Source organism: Entelurus aequoreus, linkage group LG01, assembly GCF_033978785.1.
Source record: "Entelurus aequoreus isolate RoL-2023_Sb linkage group LG01, RoL_Eaeq_v1.1, whole genome shotgun sequence".
In the NCBI taxonomy this organism is placed as follows: Eukaryota; Metazoa; Chordata; class Actinopteri; order Syngnathiformes; family Syngnathidae; genus Entelurus; species Entelurus aequoreus.
In genome coordinates, this window is record NC_084731.1 from 18,425,842 (window position 1) to 18,435,614 (window position 9,773).

General features: G+C 30.6%; 1 protein-coding gene across 1 annotated transcript in view; it reads left to right on the forward strand.

Annotated features, from left to right (window-relative positions):
- golt1a (golgi transport 1A) overlaps nt 1-8,648 on the forward strand; it is a 14,108-nt gene extending 5,460 nt beyond the window's left edge. Inside the window, exons 4-5 of the mRNA XM_062058149.1 lie at nt 6,631-6,694; nt 6,790-8,648. Of these exons, the coding sequence (XP_061914133.1) occupies nt 6,631-6,694; nt 6,790-6,819 (94 nt within the window). The 3' untranslated portion in view covers nt 6,820-8,648. The remainder of the gene's footprint in view (nt 1-6,630; nt 6,695-6,789) is intronic.
- Nucleotides 8,649-9,773: the final 1,125 nt, after the last annotated feature.

Here is a 9,773-nt window from a genome sequence, read left to right on the forward strand (position 1 = left end):
GCAATGTAAAAGTAGCAATAGATTTCATGTTAAAATTGGGAAATTTACTGGGGTTTTTACAGCATTTTACTCTAAATGAAAAAAAATACTTTTTTACTATAATAAACTGTGGTGCCGTTTTGGCATTACACCAAACAATCTACAGTTGTTGATTGGCGGTAAAAAAAAAAAGCAAAACAAAAAAAACTAACAAACTGGCAGTTCAGATGCCAGAATTTTACTGTAAAATTTACTCTTTTTTTTTTTTACTGTATATTAAAAAAATGCAATTTTACAGTAAAATATTGGCACCTATTGTCTAATTATGCAAAAATATATGATCAAACATTCAAACCATTTTTTGAATAGAAATAAATACTAATAATGATGATTTCAAAGCAAGTTATCCATCAAATTGTGCAATGTAAAAGTAGCAATATATTTCATGTTAAAATTGGGAAATTTACTGTGGTTTTTACAGCATTTTTCTCGAAATGAAAAAAAGTACTTTTTTTAATAATAAACTGTGGTGCCGTTTTGGCATTTACAGTAATACACCGAAAAATCTACAGTTGTTGATTGGCGGTAAAAAAAACCCTAAAAAAAACCTAACAAACTGGCAGCTCAGATGCCAGAATTTTACTGTAAAATTTACATTAGTTTTTTTACTGTATATTAAAAAATAAATAAATTTTACAGTAAAATGTTGGCACCTATTGTCTAATTATGCAAACATATATGATCAAACATTCAAACCATTTTTTGAATAGAAATAAATACTAATAATAATCAAATTGTGCAATGTAAAAGTAGCAATAGATTTCATGTTAAATTTGGGAAATTTACTGTGGTTTTTACAGCATTTTTCTCTAAATGAAAAAAACTACTTTTTTACTATAATAAACTGTGGTGCCGTTTTGGCATTTATAGTAATACACCAAAAAATCTACAGTTGTTGATTGGCGGTAAAAAAACAACCAAAAAAACTAACAAACTGGCAGCTCAGATGCCAGAATTTTACTGTAAAATTTACATTTGTTTTTTTACTGTATATTAAAAAAATGCAATTTTACAGTAAAATTTTGTCTAATTATGCAAAAATATATTATCAAACATTCAAACCATTTTTTTTTAATAAAAATAAATACTAATAATAATGATTTCAAAGCAAGTTATCCATCAAATGGTGCAATGTAAAAGTAGCAATAGATTTCATGTTAAAATTGGGAAATTTACTGGGGTTTTTACAGCATTTTACTCTAAATGAAAAAAAATACTTTTTTACTATAATAAACTGTGGTGCCGTTTTGGCATTACACCAAACAATCTACAGTTGTTGATTGGCGGTAAAAAAAAAAAGCAAAACAAAAAAAACTAACAAACTGGCAGTTCAGATGCCAGAATTTTACTGTAAAATTTACTCTTTTTTTTTTTTACTGTATATTAAAAAAATGCAATTTTACAGTAAAATATTGGCACCTATTGTCTAATTATGCAAAAATATATGATCAAACATTCAAACCATTTTTTGAATAGAAATAAATACTAATAATGATGATTTCAAAGCAAGTTATCCATCAAATTGTGCAATGTAAAAGTAGCAATATATTTCATGTTAAAATTGGGAAATTTACTGTGGTTTTTACAGCATTTTTCTCGAAATGAAAAAAAGTACTTTTTTTAATAATAAACTGTGGTGCCGTTTTGGCATTTACAGTAATACACCGAAAAATCTACAGTTGTTGATTGGCGGTAAAAAAAACCCTAAAAAAAACCTAACAAACTGGCAGCTCAGATGCCAGAATTTTACTGTAAAATTTACATTAGTTTTTTTACTGTATATTAAAAAATAAATAAATTTTACAGTAAAATGTTGGCACCTATTGTCTAATTATGCAAACATATATGATCAAACATTCAAACCATTTTTTGAATAGAAATAAATACTAATAATAATCAAATTGTGCAATGTAAAAGTAGCAATAGATTTCATGTTAAATTTGGGAAATTTACTGTGGTTTTTACAGCATTTTTCTCTAAATGAAAAAAACTACTTTTTTACTATAATAAACTGTGGTGCCGTTTTGGCATTTATAGTAATACACCAAAAAATCTACAGTTGTTGATTGGCGGTAAAAAAACAACCAAAAAAACTAACAAACTGGCAGCTCAGATGCCAGAATTTTACTGTAAAATTTACATTTGTATTTTTTACTGTTCATTAAAAAAATGCAATTTTACAGTAAAATGTTGGCACGTATTGTCTAATTACGCAAAAATATATTGTCAAACATTCAAACCATTTTTTTAATAGAAATAAATACTAATAATAATGATTTCATAGCAAGTTATCCATCAAATGGTGCAATGTACGTTTGTAAAAGTAGCAATAGATTTCATGTTAAAATTGGGAAATTTACTGTGGTTTTTACAGCATTTTTCTCGAAATGAAAAAAAGTACTTTTTTTAATAATAAACTGTGGTGCCGTTTTGGCATTTACAGTAATACACCGAAAAATCTACAGTTGTTGATTGGCGGTAAAAAAAAACCTAAAAAAAACCTAACAAACTGGCAGCTCAGATGCCAGAATTTTACTGTAAAATTTACATTAGTTTTTTTACTGTATATTAAAAAATAAATAAATTTTACAGTAAAATGTTGGCACCTATTGTCTAATTATGCAAACATATATGATCAAACATTCAAACCATTTTTTGAATAGAAATAAATACTAATAATAATCAAATTGTGCAATGTAAAAGTAGCAATAGATTTCATGTTAAAATTGGGAAATTTACTGTGGTTTTTACAGCATTTTTCTCTAAATGAAAAAAACTACTTTTTTACTATAATAAACTGTGGTGCCGTTTTGGCATTTATAGTAATACACCAAAAAATCTACAGTTGTTGATTGGCGGTAAAAAAAAACCCTAAAAAAAACCTAACAAACTGGCAGCTCAGATGCCAGAATTTTACTGTAAAATTTACATTAGTTTTTTTACTGTATATTAAAAAAAAAAAATTTTTACAGTAAAATGTTGGCACCTATTGTCTAATTATGCAAACATATATGATCAAACATTCAAACCATTTTTTGAATAGAAATAAATACTAATAATAATCAAATTGTGCAATGTAAAAGTAGCAATAGATTTCATGTTAAATTTGGGAAATTTACTGTGGTTTTTACAGCATTTTTCTCTAAATGAAAAAAACTACTTTTTTACTATAATAAACTGTGGTGCCGTTTTGGCATTTATAGTAATACACCAAAAAATCTACAGTTGTTGATTGGCGGTAAAAAAACAACCAAAAAAACTAACAAACTGGCAGCTCAGATGCCAGAATTTTACTGTAAAATTTACATTTGTATTTTTTACTGTTCATTAAAAAAATGCAATTTTACAGTAAAATGTTGGCACGTATTGTCTAATTACGCAAAAATATATTGTCAAACATTCAAACCATTTTTTTAATAGAAATAAATACTAATAATAATGATTTCATAGCAAGTTATCCATCAAATGGTGCAATGTACGTTTGTAAAAGTAGCAATAGATTTCATGTTAAAATTGGGAAATTTACTGTGGTTTTTACAGCATTTTTCTCTAAATGAAAAAAACTACTTTTTTACTATAATAAACTGTGGTGCCGTTTTGGCATTTATAGTAATACACCAAAAAATTTACAGTTTTTCATTGGCGGTAAAAAACAAGCAAAAAAAACCTAACAAACTGGCAGCTCAGATGCCAGAATTTTACTGTAAAATTTACATTTGTATTTTTTACTGTATATTAAAAAAATGCAATTTTCCAGTAAAATTTTGGCACCTATTGTCTAATTATTCAAAAATATATTGTCAAACATTCAAACCATTTTTTTAATAGAAATAAATACTAATAATTATGATTTCAAAGCAAGTTATCCATTAAATGGTGCAATGTACGTTTGTAAAAGTAGCAATAGATTTCATGTTAAAATTGAGAAATTTACTGTGGTTTTTACAGCATTTTTCTCTAAATGAAAAAAAAACACAGTACTTTTTTTTACTGTAATAAACTGTGGTGCCGTTTTGACATTTACAGTAATCTACAGTTGTTGATTGCCGGTAAAAAAACACAAACAAACCCTAACAAACTGGCAGCTCAGATGCCAGCATTTTACTGTAAAAAGTACATTTGTTTTTTAACTGTATATTAAAAAAATGCAATTTTACAGTAAAATGTTGGCACCTATTGTCTAATTATGCAAAAATATATTATCAAACATTCAAACCATTTTTTGAATAGAAATAAATACTAATAATAATCAAATTGTGCAATGTAAAAGTAGCAATAGATTTCATGTTAAAATTGGGAACTTTACTGTGGTTTTTACAGCATTTTTCTCTAAATGAAAAAAACTACTTTTTTACTATAATAAACTGTGGTGCCGTTTTGGCATTTATAGTAATACACCAAAAAATCTACAGTTTTTGATTGGCGGTAAAAAACAAGCAAAAAAAACCTAACAAACTGGCAGCTCAGATGCCAGAATTTTACTGTAAAATGTACATTTGTTTTTTACTGTATATTAAAAAAATGCAATTTTACAGTAAAATGTTGGCACCTATTGTCTAATTATGCAAACATATATGATCAAACATTCAAACCATTTTTTTAATAGAAATAAATACTAATAATAATCAAATTGTGCAATGTAAAAGTAGCAATAGATTTCATGCTAAAATTGGGAAATTTTCTGTGGTTTTTACAGCATTTTTCTCTAAATGAAAAAAAACTACTTTTTTACTATAATAAACTGTGGTGCCGTTTTGGCATTTATAGTAATACACCAAAAAATCTACAGTTTTTGATTGGCGGTAAAAAACAAGCAAAAAAAAACTAACAAACTGGCAGCTCAGATGCCAGAATTTTACTGTAAAATGTACATTTGTTTTTTACTGTATATTAAAAAAATGCAATTTTACAGTAAAATGTTGGCACCTATTGTCTAATTATGCAAACATATATGATCAAACATTCAAACCATTTTTTTAATAGAAATAAATACTAATAATAATCAAATTGTGCAATGTAAAAGTAGCAATAGATTTCATGCTAAAATTGGGAAATTTTCTGTGGTTTTTACAGCATTTTTCTCTAAATGAAAAAAAACTACTTTTTTACTATAATAAACTGTGGTGCCGTTTTGGCATTTATAGTAATACACCAAAAAATCTACAGTTTTTGATTGGCGGTAAAAAACAAGCAAAAAAAAACTAACAAACTGGCAGCTCAGATGCCAGAATTTTATTGTAAAATGTACATTTGTTTTTTTACTGTATATTAAAAAAATTCAATTTTACAGTAAAATTTTGGCACCTATTTTCTAATTATGCAAAAATAAATGATCAAACATTCAAATAATTTTTGTTATAGAAATAAATACTAATAATAATGATTGCAAAGCAAGTTATCCATCAAATTGTGCAATGTAAAAGTAGCAATAGATTTCATGTTAAAATTGGGAAATTTACTGTGGTTTTTACAGCATTTTCTCTAAATAAAAAAAACTACTTTTTTACTATAATAAACTGTGGTGCCCTTTTGGCATTCATAGTAATACACCAAAAAATCTACAGTTGTTGACTGGCGGTAAAAAAAACAAAAAACAAAACCTAACAAACTAGCAGCTCAGATGCCAGAATTTTACTGTAAAATTTACATTTGTATTTTTACTGTATATTAAAAAAATGCAATTTTACAGTAAAATTTTGGCACCTATTGTTTAATTATGCAAAAATATATTGTCAAACATTCAAACCATTTTTTTAATAGAAATAAATACTAATAATAATGATTTCAAAGCAAGTTATCCATCAAATGGTGCAATGTAAAAGTAGCAATGGATTTCATGTTAAAATTGGGAAATTTACTGTGGTTTTTACAGCATTTTTCTCTAAATGAAAAAAAACTAAATTTTTAGCATTAATAAACTGTGCTGTCGTTTTGGCATTCATAGTAATACGCCAACAAATCTACAGTTGTTGATTGGCGCTAAAAAAATAAAATAAATAAATAACAAACTGGCAGCTCAGATGCCAGAATTTTACTGTAAAATGTACATTTGTTTTTTTTACTGTATAATAAAAAAATGCAATTTCACAGTAAAAGGTGAGTGCCCCTAAGAAAAGGCATTGAAGCTTAGGGAAGGCTATGCGGAACGAAACTAAAACTGAACTGGCTACAAAGTAAACAAAAACAGAATGCTGGACGACAGCAAAGACTTACTGCGGGGCAAAGAGCTATAGTGATGCATTGTTGGTTATGGTTTAAAGTCGACTCTTTACTGTCAACAGAGTTTCGTTTTTGAATGATTTCTGTTGGTGGCGTGCCTACGCATTTTTTCAACGCAAAAAATGTGCCTTGGCTCAAAAAAGGTTGAAAAACACTGTGCTATCAAGTTAGCACATGTTTTAATACACGTAAACCTTGAGTAGATCAGGCCCATGGTGTGTTATTTTGTACTCAAACGTGCACCAGAGAAGCAATTAGACATCATTCACCGCTAAGTTAACATTTTCCAGCACTTTGCCAGCTGGTGTGAAACAAGAACTGCTGATGTTTTGAAGTGTCTGAACCATCCCTGGTGTGATCGTCCCCACGCAGGTCTTTCTTTCCAATGGCCGCGGGCTTTGTCTTGTCGGCTGTGAACATCCCGTTCCTCAACCAGGTAAAACCGTTTCAGTGGCTCGATAAGCACATTTTGTGTACTTTTCACCCCTCGACGGCCGTACTGATTGCAATTGTTTTGTTTTTCTTTTACAGTTCATGCAGAGTAACACCAACATGGTGTAAGAGCCCATTCGGTCACTGGGGGGTGGAATTTAACAAGCCTGCGTGACAGTTTTTCAGATACAGTTCTAGAGAGGACTCAAAGTGACTATAGGTTGGAAAATGAGCACATTTTTTGTATTTTTATTTTGTATTTTTTTTTTGGAGCCCAAGATGCAGGGTCAAATAGGACAGAACTAAATAAATGAATATTTATTTAGAATAATGACTTAAATGTGTCAATAGTTAATTTAAATGTGAGTCATTGGTTAAGTTATTTATCTAATTTGTTTAATTAATTATTCTAATAGTTGATTAATTTTTTAAATTATTTTACTGTTACTTATTTCGTCATTCAATGTTTGAATACATTATTTCACTATTTAATAAATTAAATCCCCTTTAGTGTCAGACCAAGGCAATCAGTGGAGGAGATTCCTGTTAGCGCCACCTGCTGACTTCGATGGGTGAATTTGATATAATTAATTAAACGCAATAATTCATGAACATGTGAAATTATGAATAAAATCATGAAATAATGTATTAAATATAGAAATATTAAAATAAATTTTTTTATAAAATATTTACTGTAATTTCCAGAACATAGGGCGCACCGGGTTATAAGGCGCACTGCTGATGAGCGAGTCTATTCAGGTCTATTTTCACACAAAAGGCGCATCAGATTTTAAGGTGCATTAAAGGGAAGGTGAGTGCCCCTAAGAGAAGGCATTGAAGCTTAGGGAAGGCTATGCGGAACGAAACTAAAACTGAACTGGCTACAAAGTAAACAAAAACAGAATACTGGACGACAGCAAAGACTTACTGTGGAGCAAATACATTGTACATCCGAACATGACGTATATATTTTTTTCTAAATGTAAAACACTTCCTTGTGGTCTACATAACATGTGATGGTGGTTCTTTGGTCAAAATGTTGCATAGATAATGTTTTACAGATCATCTTCAAGTCGCTTTCTGACCGTCTCTTCAGGATGCGCTGTTTTGTGGGCGGTCTTATTTACGTGGCTCACCTTCGGCAGCGTCTTCTCCCCGTCATCTTCGTTGTAGCGGTGTAGCGTGCAAGGACGGGTGTGGAAGAAGTGTCAAAAGATGGAGCTAACTGTTTTAATAACATTCAGACTTTACTTCAATCAATAACGGAGCAGCATCTTCTCATACGTCGGAAATGCGTCCCATGAAAAACCGTCTGACCAGAACTCTCTAATAACTAAAGTTCCTTGGGTGAATAATGTAAACTCACTACACCGGTATGTTTTAGCGCTTTCATGGCGAGTTTACTGACAGATATAAGTAAGAACTTTACACTACTTTATATTAGAAATGGCGGAGGATGAATGTCCCATAACAAGAAGATAGAGGAAAAGAAGAACCTTATGACTACGGTGTCGGCACGGGCTACAATGGCGGATGCGCACACATTTTCAGGATTTATGCAGATCCTAAACACATGATCAGCAGGTACCAGAAAGTAAGAAAAGTTGCTTTTGCATAATATTGCAAAACAAAACGCCAGATATGTCTGCTAATAGGTGCCATTTTGCGTTTCTTATACACACACCATAATAATACTCGTATGTTTAATGCGCCGACAAGCCATCAAGCGGTGCGGCTTCATAGCTTACCGAAGTCGTACTAAAAACATTGACAGATTTTTTTAGTGCTCTATATTTTCAATGAAACATCTAAAGTTTTGGTGTTGTTTACTGGCGTCATCTTGCAGTTTACACGTATCTCCTATGTATGACTGCCATCTACTGGTCACACTTATCATTACACCATGTACCAAATAAAATGGCTTCGAGGTCGGTAAGCACGGCCAAAATGATTCCGTACATTAGGTTATAAGGCGCACTGTCGATTTTTAAAAAAATGAAAGGATTTTAAGTGCGCCTTATAGTAAAAAAAAAATACCTTTACCTTTTTTTGTGTTTTTATTTATTGTATTATTTTAGCTTTTGTTATTTTGAATGCTTTTTATTTATTTTCCTTTTTTTACTGTTTTATAATGGGCAGCACTTTGGAAATAGCTAGTTTGTGAATAGTGCTACGTTAATAAAGCGGGCGATTTTTATTCCATTTGCAATTAATTAATGACACATTTCACTCATTGTTTAAGGATGTATCGATCGATTTCATTCTGTACCATTTGACCTCCTCCGACCCTGAACAGCATACCAGTAAACACAACGGATGAGTGTCTTACTTTACAAACATGTGAAAATAGAGATTGCTACAGTAAATATTAACTAATGCTTTTATTTATTCATGTTTTTGTATTCATTTTCATCATGTAGAGCAGTGGTCCCCAACCTTTTTGTAGCTGGGGACCGGTCAACGCTTGAAAATTTGTCCCACTGACCAGGGGGGGGGCGGGGGGGGGGGGGGAGTTTATTTTTTTTATTATTATTTTTTTTTTTCCATAAAGAAATACAATCATGTGTGCTTACGGACTGTATCCCTGCAGACTGTATTGATCTATATTGACATACACATACACAATATGTATATATTGTGTTTTTTATGCTGATTTAAATTTAAAAAAAAAAAAAAAAATAATATATTTTTTTTAATTTCTTGCGCGGCCCGGTACCGGTCCGCGGACCGATTGGTACCGGGCCACGCAAGAAATTTAAAAAATTGGTTGGGGACCACTGATGTAGAGCAGTGCTTTTCAAAGATTAGAAGGGGGGAGACTCCCCACCATGAATACAACTGGCACCTCCCTGATCGAGGACCACTGCTACCATGAATTGATTAAACAAGTTGAAAAACGTATTCGGGTGTTACCATTTAGTGGTCAATTGTTACGAAATATGTACTGTACTGTGCAATCTACTAATAAAAGTCTCTGCTTTCGGCCCATGGATCAGAGACATGGTGGTAACAGGTGCTCCATTAGATTCACCAATTGTGGTGCTCTTTGGTAAATGCTAATCATGCTATGTGAGTACAGTCCC